At 42.1% G+C, this 24,289-nt stretch overlaps 1 protein-coding gene across 12 annotated transcripts in view; it reads right to left on the reverse strand.

The window, feature by feature from the left end:
* Nucleotides 1-24,283, reverse strand: part of DOCK3 (dedicator of cytokinesis 3) — a 187,856-nt gene extending 163,573 nt beyond the window's left edge. For all 12 annotated transcript variants that reach the window (XM_039734182.1, XM_039734176.1, XM_039734181.1 and 9 more), the window contains exons 1-2: nt 24,049-24,283; nt 4,335-4,418 (exon numbers count right to left, since the gene is read on the reverse strand). In XM_039734182.1, coding sequence (XP_039590116.1) covers nt 4,335-4,418; nt 24,049-24,085 — 121 coding nt within the window. In that variant the 5' untranslated portion in view covers nt 24,086-24,283. The remainder of the gene's footprint in view (nt 1-4,334; nt 4,419-24,048) is intronic.
* Nucleotides 24,284-24,289: the final 6 nt, after the last annotated feature.

Consider the following 24,289-nt stretch of genomic DNA (forward strand, 5'->3'; position numbering starts at 1 on the left):
GTTCTTAAATAAAGTACTGCTAGTAGAATCTACTACAGGAACTCGAGCATTCTTTGTCCTACAAAAAATAAATGTACTTGGCAGTAATGTGAGTAACCCTCACACCTGGAGCAAAGCTGTCTTTTGCATATAAAGCCAATAAACAATTGCTTTTACCTTGTTATCTGCATGTCAACTGCTCTGCAGAGCCGAAGGCACCCGAAGTGACCCAGGGGAGGGGCAGGAGCAGCACTCAACAAAAGCTTCCCAAAGCCCTGAGCCCTCTGTCCCTGCTGGCACCAGCCAGGGAGCAGCCTGGGGCCAGCAGAGCCACAGCAGCACGCTGACAGTGCTGCAGGGCTGCATCACCACCTGGCCAAAAGGCAAAGAGAGATGGGATGTGTTTTACTGTGCCATTGGCCAGAGGGCTGCCAAGAAGCCACTCCTGGGCTCTGAAAGACAACTTTCAATAACTGGGCAAGATCTGCCACAGCAGAGGTGTGAGGCTGAGAGGCTTCGCTTCCATGGGCACATCCCGCAAAATACAAAGAGGGAAAAAGGAATGAAAAGGGGGGAAACCAACAGGAAAATGGGTATCTCACTGGAGACATCTTCATCAGGCCAAACATCAATGACTGGGAAGGAGTCACTTTGGCCCAGGCAGCCACAGGTGAGCTCCTGACTCAGTGGGAGGAAACCTGCAGAGCTCCCACAGCACTGACAGCCTGGAGTGGGACTCCTCCCTCATCTGCATGGCACAGCTTAGAAGCATGGCAAAGGCATCACTTCTCAAGCACGTTGAATTCATCAAGAATTTTTTTTAAACCCTAATTGCAAGTTATATCTGCTGCTTAAGTGCTCCAAATACCAGAAACACTTATTTTGACCATGCCATCACTGCTGGAATAACTTGAAATATATTTTATGCATGGTTTAAAAACACAGTTATTAATGTACACACATGAAAACCATGTAGATAAATACTTGTGTGTATAGCAGAATTTGCATGAGTAAGATAATACTCTTTTAACTGGTGCTTCAGGCATCAGCTGGTGTTTCCATTCTTCAGTGAATATACAAAATTCTAAAGGTAATAATTACAGTTACTGAAGTTATAGCATTTTTAATCTACAGAAAATTGCCCTCTAGCAATAAAAACAAATGGACAAAACAGACATTTTAAATTTAGTCTGAATGCCACTAGTTACTGACAGCCACTGCCTGTGGCAGGGCAATGGCCATGTGACTCGAAAGACAGAGTGTTCTTCAGAATGCACAGTCCAAATGTGTATTTCAAACCAGGAGCATGCTCATACTTTGCCACTTGACAAAAGGAAACTCCATCTTTCAGCATTTCCAGTGCCACACCAATGCCCCTCCAGCTCCTCCAGGCACAGCAGGCAGAGCAGAGAACTCCACTTGGTGTTTCAGGTCTCCCTCAGTGCCATAGTGGAAGGGCTCAGAGAGGGGGAAAGCTGTGAATGACAAGCACAGGTCCAGGTGATGCCTTGATGAACATTTCTAACCTTGGAATAAGACCAGTGGAGGATCTGAGTGTCCTTTGTGAAAGCAGTGACTACAGAACCTCCCTGGTAACACCTCGTGCTTTACAGGTGGTGTGTGTGTGATGGAAACACAGGTGGAGGTTTGGTAGCTGCAGAGGAAAGGCAGGTACCAAGTCCATGAGTTTTATTTACTGGAATAGTGGGCAGTTCCTTTGCCAGACCTGGGAAGGGTTAAAAACCAGTGATTTAGGTATTTGTGGTCTAGTATGAAGGCACACAGAGGAGCAAGCATACTCCTCTGGGGGAAATCCAAAAGTTCCAATTTCAAGCATGTGAACAAGATCCAAACTAAAAAAGACAACTCTATTTCACTCTATTTCATTTAAAAAATGCATAGACAACCACAATATTTTTTAACATATTATCAGTTGGTAGTTATATTTATATGTATTAAGCTTAGTGATAAATACATATATGTGGGTGTGTATGTATGCACCTACATTTGTTTCTTTACTCTGGAAATATCTTTAAAACGTAGCTGCAGTGGTATCCAAAATCTTGAAATAGGAAATTCCCTCCTCTTTCATTCAATTGCTCTAAAAGCAGGGACTGTTTCTTACACCAATCAATACAGAAGAGCACTTGCTCTTTTATAATACAAATGCAGTTATTCAGTAAGTTATTATGATTAAAAATAAGCACATTCAGAAGTATAGCTACTCTTTGAATCTTTGTCAGCCTTGAATTCTCCAGTGAGTCTCTGAAATCATAGTTCACATCACTAGAAGTTTTTGTGTATGTGAATCTTTTCAACCCAGACAGAAAAATCCCTGCTGCAGACAATTATGCATAAACTATTCAAGAAGTGAAGCTGAAACAGCAATGGATCTCCTGTGACTCTCACAGCAGTGACCCTTATTTTGTGTGGGTTAACATTATTTTATCCAGTCTGTCTACACAAAAGAATGCCCAGCAAAGAACACAGAAGTAGAGGACCCTGTTAAACAACCACTTAGACAAGAATGCTTAAAAAGCAACTGCTTTTTTTCCCCTTTTAAGAGCCTGCTTTGCACATTTAGTGTGCTTTTTTGCATAATTCACACATGCAAGAGCTGCAGCACAGACAATCTGAATATTCAGATGAGTTTCATCGTGTGGAGTTCCAGATGCTATTATCAAAATTAATCAATCTTTCTACACACAAAGTCCATGGTAAAGGCACCTCAATTAAAATGACAGGATGGAGGGCTTAAAACACAAAACCAAAAAAAAATTCTGAACAAACAATCTTCCATCCAGGAAAACCCTGTCTGAGGACCTCCCTTCTCAGCAATTTGAAGACTGGCATGAATTCTTTTGAGGAATCATCCTCAAAACTACCAGCAAAGGAAATATTCAAAGTCTAGTGATTTTAACCCTGTAAAGACAAACTGGATTATCCACTTCCTTTTCATAAAAAACCTGATCCTTGGAGATTGTGCTTTTATTTCCCAGTTTTGAACATTTCCCAGAAATGGTTGGAAAATACCATGACTTCTTTCAGCAACATACAGTGTTTAATTCCCTTAGATTTATGCCATCCAAAGCAAAGGGATACTTTTTTTCCTGAGCTTGCACCATGTTCTAATTTACAAGACCTGGTAGAATAATTACAATCTGCCCTCAGTGTGCAAGCCCAGCTTAGCCCATCACGGCACTCGTGGTTTTTAAAAAAGCACGGGACTGTTTACAGCAAGATTCTTTGTGGGTAATTTTCTCCACTGCACTGCAAAGCTCTCATTCAATAGAATTTTTACAAACATACATTACTAGAAAAATTAGCATAGAGAAGGTGACTTTTTTGTGACGAGTTAAGTCAGTGGGAAAACAAACACCTGAGTACAAGAAAAAGCATCAAGAGCAAATGACAGTTCTAGGCGTGAGAGAGGCAAAGCAGAGCTGCTGACAAGCGTGCAGAAGGTCTGGGGAGCAACATTAACACTGGAGATGAAAAATTACTTTAAACTGAACAAACAAAAACCACATCTACAACTTTGTGGAATGTTAATTTGGAATTCAAATTTGTGGATCTGGGTTTTGAATTTGTTCAACATTCAGGAATAAGGTTACATTATTCCACCTCACACTACAGTGAAACGTGTACTCTAACTGTATCTTGTCAACCTACTTCTCACCAGACACGTTTTACAACACTTGCTTGAACATTAGAATAAGAATAATTCTCCTTTTACATACAACTTCAATCACGTTCTTCATTGTGAATAAAGCAGAGCATTAGGACATTCAATTTATTCACACACAGACATCTCCAGCCACGTAAGAACTATAAAATGTACAATGGCATTTTGCTTTAGGTGCAAAAACACATCAAGATAAATGTAAAAAAATCTCCCATAAAAACCCATATTTTTTACATTTTTTCTGATATTGTTAATCTATTTAATAACTAGTATTTTCCACCTTTTCAGATGTTTCTAAGTAATTAAACTGATACACTTAATAGAAATGCATAACTGTCACACTGAGAAAATATAGTAAAAAAAAGATACTGATTCTATACTTTACATGATGAAAATTCAGTGTAAGACCCAGTTACAATACAACAATCAGGTCAGGGTTCAAGATTTTCTGGACAGATGGTTAACTTCAAACACACTGACCCCCTATCAGACTGGATTAGTGCCAAGAGCACTCAGCCTTTCCTACGGAAAGTGGGTCAGAGTAGGTTTTATTCAAGTGCTTTGATTTGATGCATCATGATTTCCAAAGAACTTATTAAAATCTGCTAGATTAAGATATTGGTATATTCCTACATAGAAAATGGGGTTCCTTCTTGGACATCACACTTACCTTCACATTTCTCCAGGATCTGCACAGTTTCACCTAGTTCCAGGACCAAGCCTTGCGGAACAGTTCCTCGGAAGCTGCATATCACTAGAGGGTGGGGAAAGAGAGAGAGAGACATATGAGGCTTGGATCTTTGTGTGAATTTTCTTCTAAGCATAGCCCTTAGCTCACTCCCTGCATAAAAATAGCTCTTACATAGCTGCCCAGAAAACCTGTCAGCCAACTTTCCTGATCAGGTGTGTTTATTCTGGCCCTTATCGGAAATTAAGCTCAACAACACCATAAAAGCTGAGCTTTAAAAAAGATTTTTAAATTAAGCAAGGTTTGTAATCACTTTAATCAGCAACCTCTGATTTATATTGCATAGAAAGATTTCCTTGTCTCACAATTGCTACTCTACTCCACAACCCATCAATGGAACAGGCTGCCCAAATTGCAGAGATTAAAACAGGAAATCAACTCCAGCAATTACTTTTCTCCAAATTGAAACTATTTCAAATATCATGTGTGCATCTAATAGACTGCAAAAATCCTATAATACCATAGATGATGCATATGAAGGAATCCATAAGAATCTGTACTTTTCATAAGCACTATCTAACATGATAACACACCTTACTTTTCCAGCCATCTTTAATTGTCATTAAGCAGGGAAAATAAGAACCCATCCTAATGTTTCAGAAAATATTAACACAATAAATAAAAATACTAAATGAAACTCGATTTTTAAAATAAGTTTTAAAAATTCACAGTGTAAAATGATATATTCTTCAGCTATATTTATCAAAACACAACAGGGACACGGGCATGGGTAGTTCCCTCAAACATGAGATGTCAGAACAAAGGGTGAATTGCAGGTCAGGTCCTACCTCCCCCAGGCACAGATTTAAGGCAAGCACTCCAGCGCCTTGCTCCAGGTAAACACACACCAGGAGAGCTCTCCTATGTCACCTCCACACCTCCAGCGTTACAAGTGGAATTCCACGAGCTGAAACAGTGACCCCCAGTGGGCACCACCTTTTTCTCCAATTCAAGAGAACATTCAACTCCCCTTGGAATGCAAACACTCCAGCTGGGGTCAAGATGTTCCCATGTGATGGAGGCACATTTCACAGAATATTCTGAGTCGGAAGGATCATAAACACTCCAGCTGGGGTCAAGATGTTCCTCAAGATGTGATGGAGGCACATTTCACAGAATATTCTGAGTCGGAAGGATCACAGCAGGATCACGGAGTCCAACTCAGGTGAATGGCCTATGGAGGGATCAAAGCCACAGCCCTGGAATTGCCAGCACCGTGCTCCAACCAGCTGAGTCCAGCTCCTCCCATGCCAAAGCCATGAGTCCCTTCTGAGTGCACATGAAGCAGACAGGCTGAAGCCCAGGGGAAGAACACCATGGAACCCAAGACTCCCAGCTGCACCGTGTACCATGAGGTAGGAGGTCTCTTGAACCTCGAATTTCTAAGAAATAATGGGAAACGCAGAGACGAAACTTCCACCAAAACAAAACTGCATTTTAACCCTTTGCACACACTTCATAATGGGCAAGGGAAAGAAAGAACAAACTACACCCACCAAACAAACACCCAGATGAGGCCAATACAAGAAAGAGTGAAAAAAAGATCTAAAGGGAACCAAATGGCATCAAATGCTTGCACTTCCACAGTGAGACTCAATGCAGGATTTAATCCCAAGAGTTAAGAACTCAGAATTTCATCAACAAACCTAAACTGCTCTCTCAGCTCTCATGGCCCAGCACAAGTCACCGGCAGTTAAATGAGGCTTTAAATTCTTGTTTACATCAGAGGCAGGAGAAACACAACAACTGGCTCCAGACTGGGATAATGCAGACAGCATAATCCAACAAAAACCAAGCTCATCAGCATTCTGCATCCATTCTTCACCCATGAAGAAATAATAAATATGGATTTCAACCAAAGAAAAACTACTTAAAGCCTCTCCCAAAGTACAGGAACATTGACAACTGAAATGATGAACTAGCAGGATGTAATCAAACCTCCAATGGCTTTTCCTTCTTTTTTTCTTTTTTTTTGCCTTGTCAGTATTTTACATAGCTGGATCCTTTAAATACAGAAAATGTTTTCTCTTTTCTAATTTGCAATTTTACCAAATTAAGAACATACACTTTGATTTGCAAAATACCGTAAAGTCCTATATTAGAATGTGATTTTTTTAGTTCAAACCAACAAAACCACTAAAAAATTAATGTATGTCTCAAAAAGGGGAATTCCAAACAACTTGAGTATAAAGTTGCCTTTGAAAACACCAGAAAACAAAACTAAGTGTTAATACAATAAATAGATATTAATTTATGAGAGTAATTTCAGACACATTATTAATTTTAAGAATTAATACAGCCATGGTAATATTAAAAGCCAGTTTCCAGACCATTTTCATCTGTTCTGAACATGCCCATGAACATGGATCTCATGACAGAGACACCAGCCATGGGACATGGGGGTGTTAGTGGTTGTAGACAATAGAAAAGTTAAATCCTGGAGGAAAAACAACTCGGCTGGTCTTACTCAGCCAAGCCCACAAGGAACAGTAACTCTGAAAAGTATCATTGGATGCTAACATTGCATCAGGTGCTCTGAATTAACAAACAGCAGCTGACTTCCCATGACAATTATTTACTCTGTTAAAGCCACTGAATCAAGAATGCAGCTGGGAAAGAAATGACCAGTCCTTTGGCCATCAAATATCTGCCTGTTATGTAACAACACAGGAATACAAGCTAAAGGAAAGGTACCAGGAAAAGACACTACCGGGGTTTTTTTAAGATTGCTGATAGAAACTTTTTTTTAAATATAGTCAGAAATGGTGATTTTAATAAATTTAGTCTTACAGGAAGTAATTCTAATAGATGTGTTAGTTTACAGATACAAAGGATTCCACTGGTCACACAAAGAACATCTGATACAAGGGCTCTGCAATATGTAACCGGTTCTTCAGAACTCAGATCGCTCTGTCCATAAGATAAACAAAGCTCTTTTCTTAGGTCTACTTCACTCAAAAAAAAAACAACCAAAAAAACCCAAAAATTGCAAAACAGAAATTAACTGATTCCATCAGCTCTAGATACAATCTTGGTGATCATACTCAATTAGAAAATTAATTCTCATACAAAAGTAACGCTCTTCCTTCATTCTCAATAGAACAGTATGGAACTTAATTCCTTTTGTAATCATCAATAAATTATGTTATTCTCCTCTGTTTGACAATTTTTATAATCAATCCATAGGATCGGTGAATAGCAATATAGGTATTATCAAAACAGTGGAAGCCAAATCTCAAGAGTAAATGATTTTCCAGCCACACTAAATCAAAGTCAGGAAAAATTAAAGAATCCAAAGTAAACTGACCCAATAGACCAGTGTCTTGCTAAACTGTAATGAGAACAAAATTTAACATTTCTGAAATAAAAAGGATGGTAAAAAAAATGCCTGATTATGACAGAATCACAGAAATTTAAGGTTCTTTTATAGTCTGATTTATTATTCCAACAGTTACTTGCAAAAAAGTTATGGCTGTTACTCATTTGTTAAGCTAAAAATGCATTATACAAGACAATCTTATTTATAGAATCCCTTTTAGGTACATAGTTCTTAGCAGCATTCTTTGAAAAATATGATTGCAAATATAAATGAGAAATACAGAGTCATTGAACTATTCTGAAGAAAACAGTTTACAGAGAGGACTTTGCCAACTGATTTCTTTCCACAGAGAAATTCCTTACCCAACACGATCACCTACAAACTGTCCATCAGTCTGTAAGCTTCCATCATTTCTTACAAGATCCATGTCCTTGGTCACCAGAACACACAAGTAACACATCATCAAAACAGGCACAAAGCAAAGCTTTCACCCACCAGTTTACAATCTGACTGATCCCTCTCGGACTCAGGACACACTGCTGAAATACTTAACATCCATTTTCAGATATGAAGCCCCTTGCCATCATTCAGCTCTATAAGGAGGTCATAGTTCCCCTCACAAATTCATTTCAGCCAGCAGTTAAAGCCAACATTTGCTAAAGAGGAAAGCTCTGAAAAAGCACCACATGCCATGTGATCCTGGAATTATCTCAAAGACTGAAGTCCCTTATCTGTAGTACTTAAACTGAACCACAGCAAAGGAAATCCTTCCCTCTTCACCTCTGGAATTTATCAGTAAGAATGGCACAAACCAGCTCACACAGGCAGTGACTCTCACGCTGTAGCAGAACATAGGAAGGAATTGTGGGGTACAACATATAAGAACAGATGGCTTTGGAATAATGGTTTCAAAAGTTAAGGACCCAGGAGTGACAGATTTTTCCTTGCCCATGGATATGCCCTGACACAGTATAATATAAACAGCTGCACTGCAAGTCACCAGTGGAAGAGAAACTGCACCAAAAGAAAAACAGGACCTGTTAAGCCAATGCATCTTTGCACTCCTCTGATTCCTCCTGTGCTCCACCTAAAGCAGCTCCTTGCTATGTGAACAAAGATCCAATTGATACCATTCAGGAGGTTTCACAAACTGTCTTCTCAAACAGCCCCTGTCAATGGCTCTTGAAGAAAATGCACTTGGCTGTGATAAAGTGGGAAGGTGTTTGCACAGAGAAATAATCAGCAAAGTGATGTGAAATAACAGAGCCATTTTCCTTGGTGAGGACAGATTGGGCAGCAAGCTCTGATGGGATCTCTGTTGGAACCTTTCCTGTTTCAAGTATTCTTAAATAATCCACAAAAACTCATAGTTTAGAGAAGCCACAAAGTTTATAAGGCCACTCAGGCTGTTCAGAGTAATAAGGAGCTATAGATGGACCCAAGCTCCACAAGCAGAACTGGAGATGAGCAGTGTTCAGTTCACCAGTGTGGCATTCCATGAGGGATGAACAATCCTCACCTCACACAAAAAATCATCATCTCCTCCCTTGCTAGTGCCACACTGAGTGGAACTCTGAAATGTCAGAGGTCTTACCATAAAACTCAGTGCTCAGCCACTGTCAGAGACCACCCCACATCACACAGAATATTGTCTTGGGGAAAAAGGGAAGACACCATTACCTACAGTACTGCATAAAATTCCCAATGAACCCCATGTGCCATTTTCCCCTTTGCCAAAAGGACTGAACAGCATAAGAACAGGTAGAAAGTAATGAGAGAGAACATAGCAAGGACTGAATAAGGACTTAAATGTGATTGATTGTTAACCAAGATGGAACTTCTGTACCAGGAAGGCTGAAAGGGTGGAGAGGGGATAACTGACACAAGGTGCACAGGGAACTGTTGCTATTCACTTCTTCCAGTTCAAAAAGCAGAGCAGTGTCAAATGAAGCAGCAGAGTTCAGAACTTAATCAAAGTATTTTTCCATACAGTGCACAAACTGTGAAAGTCCTCATGAGATACTGTGGGTGACAGAAATGAAATAATCACTCAAGCTCCAAAGCCAGCAGGACAAATCCATGGATGTGGCCCACCCTCGGCTCTGCAAGGCCCTGTCCCAGGAAGCAGCGGAGCCTGGGAAGCTCCACCCCGGCTGCAGCCACGGCCGGGCCAGGACACCGCGGCGGGACCATCCAGGAGTCACCGCCCGAGCTCCTGCAGCCCCGCGGCAGTGACTGCCCCGGGACCTCGGCTGAGCACCAGGCCGGCAAAGGGCAGAGCACAGCTCACAGAGAAACGCTGAAAGAGACTTCACCTGTGTCACTGGTACTTTCTGCTGCCAGCCACAGAGGTGGTTTCATTTTTGCTGTGATATAATTTAAAATGTATCTGGCTCTTATAATTCTTTCCAGTTCAGGTTCCTGCGTCCCAACCTGCCCACCCAGTCTCATCCGGGCTGCAGTGCTGCCACTGATCATTTCTTCTCTCAAATGGATGCCAATGCCCTGATAACCACAGTAATAGAAATGTGTCACATTTGTCACATCAACAGGGGGAAGGCCCAGGACAACAGGGGAACGTCAGAGAACTACCCAGCCCAACACATGCAGCTGCTCATCCCTTAAAACAGCAGTTTTAATTAGCATTTACTCAAAGTTATGCAATGAACTGACAGGGCTATATGCCTTCTCATGTACTTTCTTATTTTTTAACCTATTTCTACATATTTCACTGAAGACTACAAAAACATTTTGATCTTGCATAATGTTCTGTTTACACTACATAATATCAATTCAGCTCATGAGTAATTTGTTTATTTTCATAAAGGAACAGAGCCCCTTCCCTCCTCACTGTCCAAGATGTAACAATGAAAATTAGAAGAGCTGATTTAAGTGAGGGCTGAGAAACAAAATCAGTTCAAGAGCTTTCCATGTTTATATTGTTTCTTTTTCCTTCTCCAAATCTAAACTATGTATCTCCCAATCACAGCCCAATCCTTAAAAGCCTGAGCATTAAATCAGGCTTTTAAAAATTGTTATGTATTTCCCAGGTTTTCACATCCACAACAGAAATCATTGCTACTGGAACAGATCCAATATGCTAAACCACATTTTGATTTTTCTTTAGCATAAGATGTTGGTAATGTCATGATTTAATGGACTCTATGGGTTAATTTTGGGGGGAAAAAATAAATTTCATGAATTTTCAACACATCCCCATTTACAAAAGGTAGATCTTCTTGGACTTCATGACAGTTTTTTCCAGTTCTAAACTCATTGTTAATATTATTATCTGCCTTTATTAAAATTCTGGTACCTTGCAATATTTTTAGATGGCACTTGCAGAACAAATGTTTCAGGTTGAAGTATGCAATTTAATTTTTATAAAAAATTACTGAGGGTACTACACTAAGCTTGCAGTTATTCTGATTATGCACTGACCATCCCTCAATAGATCTTCAACTAAACCCATTTCAGGAGGAATGGCAGGGATAACACATGGGAGAGGCACAGCTGCAGTATTGCTCCATACCCAAAATACCTCAACAAGGTAAAACCTCACCCAGCAGACACTGACTTGTGTTCTGTGCTACAAACGTCAAAGTTCTCCAGTTCTCTGATGGTAATTTATGCTTTATAACACATAAGCATGTTTTAAACTCACACCTCTATCACACCAGCTAAGAATTTGGAGTATGTGTTTACTTAGGGTAAACACAAACACTGAAATTTCACAGTCCTTATACAGCATTTTGTATTCAACTACTACTCATTGGCACCACTTAACACAGAACACAAGTCAATCCCTGAGCTTAAGATAGACTTAGATTGATTAGTATTAAAGATTGAATTAAATACTAGATCAATATTAAATGATCTAGTATTTAATATTTAAGAAAATAATCTAATTACTCCAAACTGATAAACTAATCTGATAAGCATGTATCTTTCCCTAAAATAATTTTTCCAATTAATCCAGCTATTAAAAGTGTCTAGTATGACACAATATAGGCTAGGTTTGAGAGCTGAACAAGATAAACTTTATTTTCTTCCCTATAACACCCAGATGATAATAAAGGCTCCACGTAACCCAAGGGTCACCAGGTGAGACCAAAGATGGCTCTAAATCCAACACCTTTTCCCTAACAGCAGCTAAGGCAAGGAGGGGAATGAAGGGGATTAGAACAGGGCACAGATGTGGCTTCCTCCAACTTGAGGCATATGTGGACTGGGCCTTCCTAAAAGAAGTTTTCTGTTTGTATTGATTTTATGTATGTATTTAGTAGCATTTTCTACACATTGTCTTCTATGGAGCCACCCAAATGTTGTGGAACCACAGCAACTTTTAACAGCCCCATCAGCCCAGAACTCCACACACTCTTCCATCACACAGAAATGGGGGTTCACTTGTTTGGCTCCTGTGTCACCAACACTCCCAGGAATTGTATTAAATGAGTAAGCCAAAAATATTTATTCTTCCACTCCATAGTATTTGTGTTTTGAGAATTTTCTAAGCTACCTTTGCTTAATAATGTATTTTCGTATTTTCCAAGAAGTAGATTTTTTGCATTTAGGGATGGCAGAGGGAACAGTCTCCCAGCTAGGGCAGGATGACTGGGCAGGAAAAGCAGCCCTGACACAAATTATCCCACAGAGGACAAGAGAGAGGCGAGATTTAGCTTTACCTTTCTGTGAGGCAACTGTGTTGCACAACCACGCCCACGGCAGCACCGAATTAATACCTCCCAAAGCTCGCTGCACCTTCCAGCCTGAGCCCCTCTCAGAACCACAAACCTCTTCTCAGCAAAAAGGAGTAGTTCTTGAAGACAGAAAATTGTGGGTTTAATCATTTAAAATAACAAGATACAGTTTATGATGAAAAAATCCTTTCACATTTTTAGACCAAAATTAAAGGCCAATATGATTAATTTTTTCCTTTGTGGAACTGCTTGATTAAGCCTGGCAGCTTCATAGATTGCACAGTAAGAGTCTGATAATATTTGACAAGGGAGCAGAACCATGAGGAAATGAAAAGAAAAACATTTCCATTTTATTCTACAAATACCTACAATAATGTTTTGAACCTGACAATACACCTTCCAAGTATTTAAATTATTAATTGTGGGTGAGGATTTCAATTATTTGCCAGAAATGAATCTGCGACTTGCAGATTTATTTGCAAGTCCAGGCCTCACTCAGTAAGTATGTTCACAAAGAATTCAGGGAACAGACCCCAGGTCCAGCATTTCTAAAACATTCCTCTGTTTAAGCAAGATGACAACATGAAAAATTTAGATATGGAAGAGAGGATATATCCAATTACACCTTAAAAACCCAAATAAAACATGAAGTTTTTGCAGAAGGGGCATTCCTTGCAGAGTGTACTGGTACACATGACACAGAACAGGGCTCTAATCCGATTGGAATTGCCAGGCACTAATGTAATACACACACACAAAAAAGATTATCAAAAGCTGATTAAAAGCCATCCAAACATTACAATCGAAGAGTACAGATTAAACAAAAGACATGATTTAGAAGAGGGCTAAATTTTTTTGACCTTATTAATGGTCTAGATGAACTTTTATGCCAAATCTCGATGAGGAAGATACTTCAGAACTGAAAGCAAGGCGTTACACTTTGGGTTCTGTGTATTGCCAAAATTACAGTACAATTAAGTGAAGGTATTTCAGGCTGCTCGGGGAGCAGTGGCAGTTGCTAGGCAGCATCTGCTCCTGTCAGAGATGCTTCTTTCTTTGTGCAGTACAGAACCTCAGCCAGGAATACTGCCACCAATGGATTATTCCAAGGCAGCTTACTGCCATCACATGGCATCTGCAAAGTGCTCACCCGCTGCCTAGCAACACCGCCTCTTTCTACTGAGTCATACCAGCACCAGGACAATATTCCTGCAAAAAAAGAAACAGATGCCTGCGAAGAAAGGTGATCATTCAGTAGCACAGCAAAGGATTGCAAGCATCCTTCCCCTGCCCTCCAAGATAAAAATAGAGATTGGGCTCAAAAATCATGAGCTGTTTAAAATAGTTTCGCACATCCCGGTGGCAGGAGGTGGGAGAGAAGTAACGGACCAAAACCCACAGTGCTGTCCACTGCCTCAGCGGCGTAGAGGAGCTGGGCTTGAGCTCCCAGCTTTGCAAGGATCTAGCCTGTTACTTCATCCTCTTCCTGTCACTCTATTCCATCAGTTCATTCACCCATACATCATTGCCTCTATGCAGAAAGCAAATGCAGCAGGCTTTTTCTCCCTTTTAAAGAGAGGCAAAGGCTGTTTCAGTTTCTGAAACCTTCTCCCTCTTTCCAGCTCAGTGCTGGCAAAGAGAGCACTGAGCACTCTGCCCAGAGAGGTGAGGAGCTGCTCTGCACTGCTGCATTCCACAGGCTGCAAACATGAGCCTGTTGAACACTTAGCTGTTCAACACCAGGAAAGAAAGTAAGAAACCAATCCAGTTTTGACTCTCCTGGATGGTGGAGACTGCAGCACCTCTCCAGGCACCCTGCTCCAGGGCTTTCCCACATGCACTGTGGGAACCACTGTCCCTGACTGGAATTTGCCCCACGGCTCCTCCTTTCACCCTGCAGCTCTGAGAAGTGCCTGGCCCTGTCTCCTCTGTGCCTCCCCAGCCAGCAGCTATCCATGAGCCAATCCTTTCCCATGCTCCACTTCCCAGGTTGTACCACCCTGGATCTTACAGACCCTTTTCCCTCCCGCTGTGTTCCCACCTCCTCACCTCACACTTGTACTGCAAGGTGCAGCCCCAGAGCAACTAAAGGAGGAAAAGAGCATTTCCCTCACCGTGCTGGTGCCCAGGAACACAGCCAGGGACGTGGCTGCCTGCAGGAGAACACCACTAGCTCATGTTCACACATGCAAAACCTCAGGGATCACCCCACAGCACCTTCCAGCCTGTCCCATTCTGCACAGGCTACAGTGAGAGACTTTCAGATCTGCTGTCTATCTGTTGAATAAGTTCTTAACACATTGAAGCTACCTGGGCATTTATGGTCAGTTTGCACATTTTCAATGAGCAGCAGGAAGGGAAGGATAGGGCAGATTTATAAAAGTATATTTACCAGCATACATTCCTGCCTTTTAGCTGAAAACTCTTTCAATAGAACCAGCCTATACTGGCTGCCCCACAAGAACTCTGCTGAAGACATTTATGAAGCCTGTCAATCCACCCATAAGAACTTTGACTTTTTTGGTTTGCAACTAAAATACAAAAAAGAAAAAACATCACCAGCATTTGACTGACAATTGAAAATGCTTTCTTTTCATAACTTTTAACTCTTCTAATCTTGACTGAAGAAAACATGCATTATTTAATGCTGTCAACATCATCTGAGATGTTGGACAAATCCTCCTTTTCTCTTTTTGTGTCCTCCACACAGGTTTATTTTATTATTATTGCTATTTATTTTGTTATTATTTGTTTTTATTTAATAAACTATTATTCCCCCTGTTAAAAGGAGAATATGGTATTCTGCCAGAAATACAGTCACTCCAGAAGTGAGGGAGAAAAAGCCAAAACCAAACGAAACAAACCCAACAGGATCAGTAGCTGCAATATGGGGCCTTGCTGTGATGAAGAAGGAGAGAAGCCTATTTTCTACCTCCTCAGCCCCAGAGTCCAAAGAGAAGCTGTTTCTGCAAGACCAGTGTTTGAAACACCATCGTCCTTGGCATAAACCCCTTGGAACACAGAGAGTACCAAACACTTTTCTGTGAAAAAGAAAAACAAGTGGCCCCCTCCCCTCAAATCCGTGCACTGGGAAGGGCTGAACTGCAGCAGCAGGCAGGAGGATGGAGGGATGGAGGGATGGAGATCACTGTGCACTGCCAGGGGAGATTCCCAGCAGGCAAGTTTCCAGTGGATGCTCTGCACACACAGCAGGGCCAAGCACAGCAGTGCCAGGACCTTTCCAGGTCTCAGCACAGCTCCTCCCACTCTAGCAAGTCCCTGCTGGAGGAATGGCCTCACAGCACCCCCTTTAAAGAGGTAAAAGCATGGAGAGGACTCCCCTCATCTCCCACCACGCCAGGCCCACAGGTAGTGTCCAGCTCCATTCTGTACAGCAACAGCAGATGTCAGGGCAAGACTTTTTCACAAAAATATTGATCCAGCTCTAACAAGTCCAGCAGAACTACACTGTTGTATCTTTGGTTTATCAAAATTCAGGTCACCAATTATTCAGACCGCAAGCATTTAGAGAAACAAAACACAAAGATGCACCAAAGTTCAAACCACAGTTTTCAGTAACCCCTTTTTCCAGCAATTTGAATATGTTTGGATTACTTGTCCCTCTCTGGCCCAGACTGTCTCACCTGAGCCTCCACTTTCTGTCCATGTAACACAGCCACAACACAAAGCAGTGCCTGGCTGAAGTGGGCAGCTTTCTGCAGACACTTCCACAGGCATTTTTCTCCACAAAGGAAAAGGTGGGTGAAACAGAAACATCTCCTCCTATCCCCCCACATCCAGACTCGGTTACTGGAAACAGATATTGCTCCCCACAGGGAGTATCCAGCACTGAGATGTTCTCCTACGAAAGGCTCTCTGCTCCCTTCACCACTTGTTTGGGCCCCCACCCAGCACCCATCCCAGCACGGCAGAGGACCATGTGCATGTCACCCAAACAGCCATGTATTGCTTGCAGCTTCCTTCTATTTAACAGTTCTGGGTTTCTCTGACATGAATTCAAGGGTTCCTTTATCAGGTTCAGAAGACTAAAAGGGCAGGTACCCATAAACAACTTGCTCATAAACATTTTGAGAGGGAAGAAGGGCCCTGCTGCTCAAAAACACAACCACAAGAGGTTTCCAGAACAGTGAGGCACCTGCCAAAGCATTCTGTGCTACACTCTGGCACCTTGGGTAGCTCAGGGACTTACATTCAGCAGAAAGAAAATAAAATAATTCACCACTCCATCAACTGCCTACTGCCAACACTAAAAGCATTTAGTGCCCAAGCTTCCTTGCACTGAAATAAAAATAAAGGTTTGTCTAGATGTTTCAGAGAACAGCAGCTTACCTCTGAAAGCACAAAGGCCTGCTTTTAATCACCAAGAGTTAGCTGGCACCACTTGTCATAAGCTTTTCTTAAGGCTTAATATCCAGAAAGACTCAAGAAAAGAAAAAGTAGTTAAAAGCTGAAAAGGGATGCAGGGAAGTCTTATCCTTGGAATAAGTAATCACCTCAACTCACTGGAAAGCACTCAGTCTGCTCAAAGCCTCAGCTCCCTGCCTTCAAATATATTCCCTAAGTTTGGACTAAGGACTTATTGTTTGGACAAACACTAAAACATGTCTAAGAGGAAGGAATTATGGCCAAAAAAACTTTAAGATGCTTTCAGGATCTCAGAAAACCTCACAGACTTCATTTTGACATGGAAAAACTTAAACAGAGACTTGATTTTAACATCAGGCACTTGAGTGAGGTATTTTGTATTTATTTGCCCTGAGGTTCAGTGAGCAGACAGATTTTTGAAGCAGAACAAAGTGAGAAACGTTGTGAGATAACAAAGGTTGATTCATAACTTAAAAACAATCAATGGAAAGACCACTGTCAATCACAGTGGTCTTTCCATTGATTGTTTTTACACCATTGATTTCCATTGATTGTTTTTTTTGACCACACACCAACTGATTTTGGACCAAGATCCCATGGTATGCTTCCTTTGGCCTCTTGGTAAGTGCATAGCACAGCTGAGAGAAGAACACAACAAACTTAATAACCACACAAATTTAAAAAAGAATTCTCTGGAGAAGGAGGGAAAAGTTGCATCAGTCTCTTCAAGAGCTAAATAATTTTCCACAGACTTCCTGTTCTTTGGTGTTTTCACACCCACATCTGAAAAGTGCTCCTATTTCTCAAGAGAACAAATCTATGGAATACATATGGCCACCAATAACACCAGTTGTTGGTCCCATCAGGCAGTTACAGCTCTGCTCTATGAGAGCCATTTCCAAATAACTATTTAATGTGTTAATCATAAAAGCTTGTCTGTCTACATGCCACTGTGCATATGAACATAGAAAACTTCCTCATTCCCAATTATCCCCCTCTTGTGGGTTTTGAAATGCCAGCAAATACATGGTAGAGAATTTTATAATTACAAATTCTGGTAATAGTTCTCACACGTTTCCCTGATGGCTGCATTGGAGTCTGCCTTGTTTTGCAGCAGAATTGCTGCCAAAAAGGCTTTGCAAGGGTAGTGGGGCTCAAGTCCAGCTGAGCTATGCCATTGACTGTGCCCTAAGGAAGTTCCTTTCAGAGGACTAATAAAAAGTCATCCTTCCTCTATTCCCACATAGAGCTGCAAACCACAACCTGCACCATCACCCCATGCTCACACACAAACTTTCTATCCCTGAAGTGGTTCAAAAGAGAAATTATTTTAAATTTCCTCACTAATTTCACTCTGAACTCTTAAACAATGACTTCAAACCCAAAGCACACAAGAAACACTTGATAGAACCTGATTCACCTTTTTTTCCAGCAAGTCAGAAGCTTTTAATCTGCATTACTATGCACAGAAATTCCAGTTTCAAGTTCTTCCCCACCCAGCCCTGCTTCCATTAAACATGCAGGAAAAGTTGTCCAAGTTTGGCAACTCACATCATCAAACATGTCTTGTTACTGGGATGTATTGCTGGGTGAGGACAGAAAGCCTGAACTCCAAAATATTTCCACCTTTAGAAAATCATTCTGAAACCAAAATCCCTTCTGTGCTGGGGATAAGATGGGGAGGAAGTGCTTTTGCCCCCACCCTACTGGCCAGTGGCTGAAGTCCTGCAGGTCTTAAATACAGCACAATTAGAAAGAAATGGAGAAAATTGCTCTAAAACCCATCAAATCATCCAAATTTAAACCCCATACTGCACTGCTATCACTTCTTACTCCAGGATCACCCCCACACTCCCATACAAACTATGCAATGAACTGTTAAACATACACATCTCACTTCTTGCCTTTGTGAGCAACTTGCTTCTCAACTTCATTCCTCCAGTATTTAGAAAGTTTGGACAATTTCTACTACAAATGCATTTGTGGACAACTGGTATTTAGATAACCTCAAAGCAGTGATATCTTACAGGTTAATTCTCATCCAGTTCTGCAAATCAGCTTTTTATGAGAGCTGGTCTAACCACAATGTCTTTGGCTTAGTCTTTTCTAGGAGAGACAAGCCAAAATATATTAATCTCTTGCCACAAAACAGGACATTTAATCTCCAAGTTCTATCAGCACCCACAGAATTCCAGATTTACCCTGGACTGGAGCTGAAGTTGCCCACCACATTTAATGACACTTAGTATCCCATCAGGTGCATCCTGGGAGCTGCTCTTTTCCAGAGACATTTCAAGGTGTGATTCATTTCCCACCCAGTTAAATAACACATATACATTTCCTTTATGATCCCTGACTGATAAATCCCTTTGCTCATTCTTAAGGCCTACAGGTTAAAAAAGGGCCCTTAGGAGCAAAGTACTGAATGGAAATTACTCCAATCCCTGCTCATCCCATTTTCCTGAGCAAGTCCCCAGGCTGCAGCACCACTTCCCAAAGCCGTGGAGCACAGGAGGTTTCAAAGTGCATCCCTGCACGTAGCTGTGGTTCCAAGACAGATCCCTGAAGAATATCCTTAGTCACCTCCCTCCTGCTGCCAGACAATTACATCGCCTGGCACAGGGACACAGGAGAGAAAATGAAATACAACCTAAGTCCCTAACACAGCACCTGATGCAAGGATTGATATTGCTCTTCCCATACAAACAACAGACATATCCCTAATTTGGGAGAGGGACTTTTCTCTACTTCTCTGAAACTTTTCATTTCTAAACGTGTAACAAACCACTCCAGTGAGCGAGTGAAACCACAGTGCCACTCTCAGCCCCTTCAGCTGCTGCCTCTTGTGTGAGCAGCTAAGGCAGGCTCTTGTGCCAAAAGCCCTGAGGAAGGAAGGAAGACTTTTCTAAGTTCTGCAGCCCTGTTTTCTGAGTATAAATATGAACTGGAAGTGTGCAAGCCAAGGTTAGTGACAAGGGGGACAAAAAGAAAATCAAGATACTGATCAAAAAGCTGCAGTACAAAACCCTAACTAGGGCACTGTGATGATCCATCCCTTCTTAGGAAGGGCAAGGGAAAGTTTCGTTGTAGGTATTTGTGCTTATGGATTTATTTTTCATTGTTACCAAGTAAGCAGTGAAAATAAAGGTTAAAAAAGCATTTTTAAATAAAACAACAGATTTTAACCCTAATTCTTTGGATAAACTAAGAACAGATTCTGTTGATGCAGGCAAGTTGTCCTTCTCCTCCATGATTTAATACATACATATTTAATATGGTCAGCCATACGAAGTGGCTTCTTGATACAGCATCAATTACATTTTAAAAAATCCAACAAAAAACCAAAAAAAAACTTTCCTGAGAGCCACCTAAATGTGCTCCTTGCACAAAAATAAAAAAGCAAACACTGACAGCCTAATGAAATAACCAGCTCTTACAGAGTAGCCAAATGTTGTTTACTAAAGAGCTCTATATAACTTTTTACTTTAATATATTAATATTTAATACTTACTTTTCAAGACTACAGTAACTAATCAGATCACTTTAATAAATAAGTTTTTAGACACAGACTGCTTTAAAAGTACTGAAACACTAGAGGGCTAGAGAGCGTTATCTTCAATAATCAGTTCAGAATTCTGATTGTGTTCATACCTGGCCATCTTAAGCACCTGTGGAAAAACAAAACTGTCTGCTTTGCTTCAGCAAGTCTCAAGTTTTAGGATTATAGGCACTGAATATAAGTATTTCTAAATAGAGGGGAATTACTCACAACAGCTTAACTTTTTATTTTAATACATTAATATTTAATACTTGATTTTCAAGACTACAGTAACTAATCAGATTACTTTAATAAATAAGTTTTTAGACACAGAGACTGCTTTAAAAGTACTGAAACACTAGAGGGCTAGAGAGCGTTATCTTCAATAATCAGTTCAGAATTCTGATTGTGTTCATACCTGGCCATCTTAAGCACCTGTGGAAAAACAAAACTGTCTGCTTTGCTTCAGCAAGTCTCAAGTTTTAAAAGTAGAGTTAGGATTATAGGCACTGAATATAAGTATTTCTAAATAGAGGGGAATTACTCACAACAGCTACCAGGTAGTTGCTATAGCAGCTGAGAAATGAAATCAAGGAAGATCTTCAAGGTTGTTAGGAGAGTGTTTAATTTATTTAGAAATATCCTGAGCAATCTTTTAATATCTTTGCTGCAGATTCATGCAGTAATTTGTATGAGAACTGGGCGATATGAAGTGTTTTACACCTGCAAGTGTGGGAAACTTCTTTTAATTGCAGATAGGCACAGAGAACTCCAGAAATGGCCAAAAGGCAACAAGGTTCCCATCAGGAAATTTAACATCTTCTCTGCAGCCAGGAGCCCGTGGCTGCACAGGAATATCTGCTGAGGGGCTCCAGCAAGCACAGCAGAAATGCCTTTGCTGCTCCCTGGAAGCCAGTGCAGAACACAAAGCCCTTCCACAGCCAGGTGTTGAGAGGTGTCTTTGTGAAGGATCGGTTTCTGTGAATTATCACCTCCGAGCCAGCCACCCAGGCAAGGCAAGAGAGCACAACTTCAGCCCTTCCACAGCCAGGTGTTAAGAGGTGTCCTTGTGAAGGATCAGTTTCTGTGAATCACCTCCGAGCCAGCCACCCAGGCAAGGCAAGAGAGCACAACTTCCTTTAAACACGACAACAGCATCAGGATGAACCACTTTAAGTGGTACCTTCCCCTTCCTTGGTACACAAGAACAGCTGGGTCTAGGGCCTGCGAGCCCAGACGTTCCTTTCTGTTCCACCAGAAACCTCTCTGTGGTATTCCAGTTGCAGAAATAACTGATCCCACTCAGCTTACACCAACAGGGACAGAAATTTTATTGCCTTAACCCAAAGGATTTCTTAAAACTTTGCATGGTTCAGCAGGAGCACAGAGAAAACACACAGTGGTTTTTTGGACAGAGACCGCTCTAACCAAACCCAAACTACTAAAGCCCAAAGGCATAAGCTCAGAACAGTGACTCATGCCAAGAAGATTATTTTTGCACATATTACTTCTGGAATCAGGATAATTTACACTGCTATTCCCCCCCCCCCCCCCCCTTTTTTTTTTTTTGCCAGTGCTCCTCCCAGCAGCAAACCCTCAGGTCCAGACTTTCTGCAGACTATTTGCTTCAAAACGCACAAAATTGACCTTCCAGCCAGCAATGACATCTACTTTTGAAAAACTGATATGCCACTCCCCACTTGTAGTAACTAAACTCCAGATATAAGCAGCATTTTTCACCTATTTTCCTTCTCTGGAGGATTATCAACAAATTTCAATTACAGGAAAAGTAATTAAAGCTATTCAAGAATAAAAAAGCTTGCCTAGAGATTACAAAAACTTGCACAACTCAGCTGTTACCTCAGCCCTACCTACAGGTGTGCTGTCTGCAAAAGAAAAATCCCCATCCTTAGAGGGATATTCTCCAGCCCAGGGAACATCATTGAAATCACACTTGTTTTCATTCACTGCTCTCCCTTCCACTCTTCCAGACTTGTTTACAATCTGACTGGAGATTTCCCAGCTTTTCTTTTCAAATATCTGCATAAAAAAATTAGTTCACCTGTTTTCTGGAGCAAGGTAAAACAAGGATTTTCTTATTTGAGCACATGGGCCAAACACAAAAACAAACACTGAATATCAAACGCTGTGACGCGGCAAAGAAAAACAACTACAGCAACAGAAGGAAAATAACAAGATTTGGAAGACAAATAATTATTTTCTGAAGCATCCACTACAATTATAGCAGTCAGTTTCATCCTAGGGTAACAGAGGTGGCCTTTGCCCAGCAGATGAGGTATGACAAAAAGTACAGCATCAAGTCATTAAAAAACCCCAGCAAAACAACAACTTCGCATTCCTGAATGCATCCAGCTGGGATCTATCAGGGCTTGTTAACTTCATATTCTCCCAGCGACCAACAGACACAGCAACAGGATTGCAAGCAACCACTTCCAGGTGTTCTTTTCTGCCACTTGTTTATATTACCCTAGGCTTACAGGTTCTCATCTGATGCTGCATTTTATTTTATTGTTTTTAAACAAAACTGATTTGCTTCATCCCTCTTTACCATGAAGACAAGGGGGATGTACTAACAAGTACATCTTGTACTTGCTATACAAGGTGAAAAATTAACAAGTATTTTTTTATATAATTAAATTAACAGAAAGCATTTTAACAAAAAGGCATTAAGCTTCTAATTGTTCACGAGTTAATTGCCAAAATCCCACTTTAACAGTTCCGGCTAACAGATCATGTAGCAAATTTGTTGATACTATTTTAAATATTTGGTAGAAATCAATCATCACTACACACTGTGGAACTTAAAAATCAATATGCACAGCTGATAACTATAAATTTAATGAGGCGTTTAAGTAACTACTCAGGGTAGCAGTAGTAGCTTTTATTATTATAATACAAATCAACAGTTTAAAAAAAAATTAAATCGAAACGAGCAAAAGCGAAGTAAAAGCCATTCTGCATCTTCCACTTCATTAGATGCAACATTTCTGCTCTTATCAGGGATTTCCACGCTAAAATAACAAACCAAAGCCGCCAACGGTGATGCCTCAGATTAGAGCAACCACGAGGCCAGACGACTGTAAAATCTGATTTAGCGAAACAGCGACAAAGCAGCGCGGTCCGCAGGCCCGGAGGCGCCGGGCCCGCCGCAGCCCCCGGCCCGGCCGCCCCCTCGCCCCGCGGCCCGGCAGGTGCAGCACCGACGCCCCCTAAAGACACCGCGGCGCCGCCGGCCCCTTCCCAACTCCATCCACACACCGCCTCGCTCCGCAGATGGAAACGCGGGGAAAAGGGAACCGCGCGCTTAAGTAGATTAAGGGCTCAGCAACTCGTTTTCTGATTATTTGTGCGATCCCGACCCCAGCGCGGGCTCCCGAACCCCGCTGGTCTCTCGCGTGGCCGCGGCGGCGCCCGGGGAAATAACGCGAAGCGAGGCGCACGCAGAGCACATCCAGCGGTGCGGGCAGGGCAGGGGAGGCAGCGCCGGGCAGCCCCCAGAGCCCCGCGGGCAGCGCTGGCCCCATCCCGGCTCCACCTGAGGAGCAGCGCCGCGACCACCGCCGGCCCCGGGGGAGGGGAGCAGCCGCCCCCCCACACGCGCAGCCCAGCCCCGGGGTCCGGCGGGGAGCGGAGGGGGCGCGCGAGGCGGGGGAGGGATGCGGCAGCACCTACCCACGCCGTATTTCTCCTCCTCGGTGGGACTCCACATGCTGCTGGATGGCTCGGCCGCGGCCGCCGGTCCCCGGGCAGAGCGCGGCGGGCGAGCGGGCGCCGCTCATCGAGCGGGGGCGGCTTCTCCTCCCCCCTCGCTCAGCGGGGGCGCCGCGCCGGCAGCCCCCGCCCCACGCTCCGGCCGGGGCTGTGCTCAGGGGTCGCTTCGCCGCTGCCGGGGGGCGGGGGGAGGTCGCCCCCC

Source organism: Passer montanus, unplaced genomic scaffold (assembly GCF_014805655.1).
Source record: "Passer montanus isolate IOZ18808 unplaced genomic scaffold, ASM1480565v1 scaffold9, whole genome shotgun sequence".
Lineage (NCBI taxonomy): Eukaryota > Metazoa > Chordata > Aves > Passeriformes > Passeridae > Passer > Passer montanus.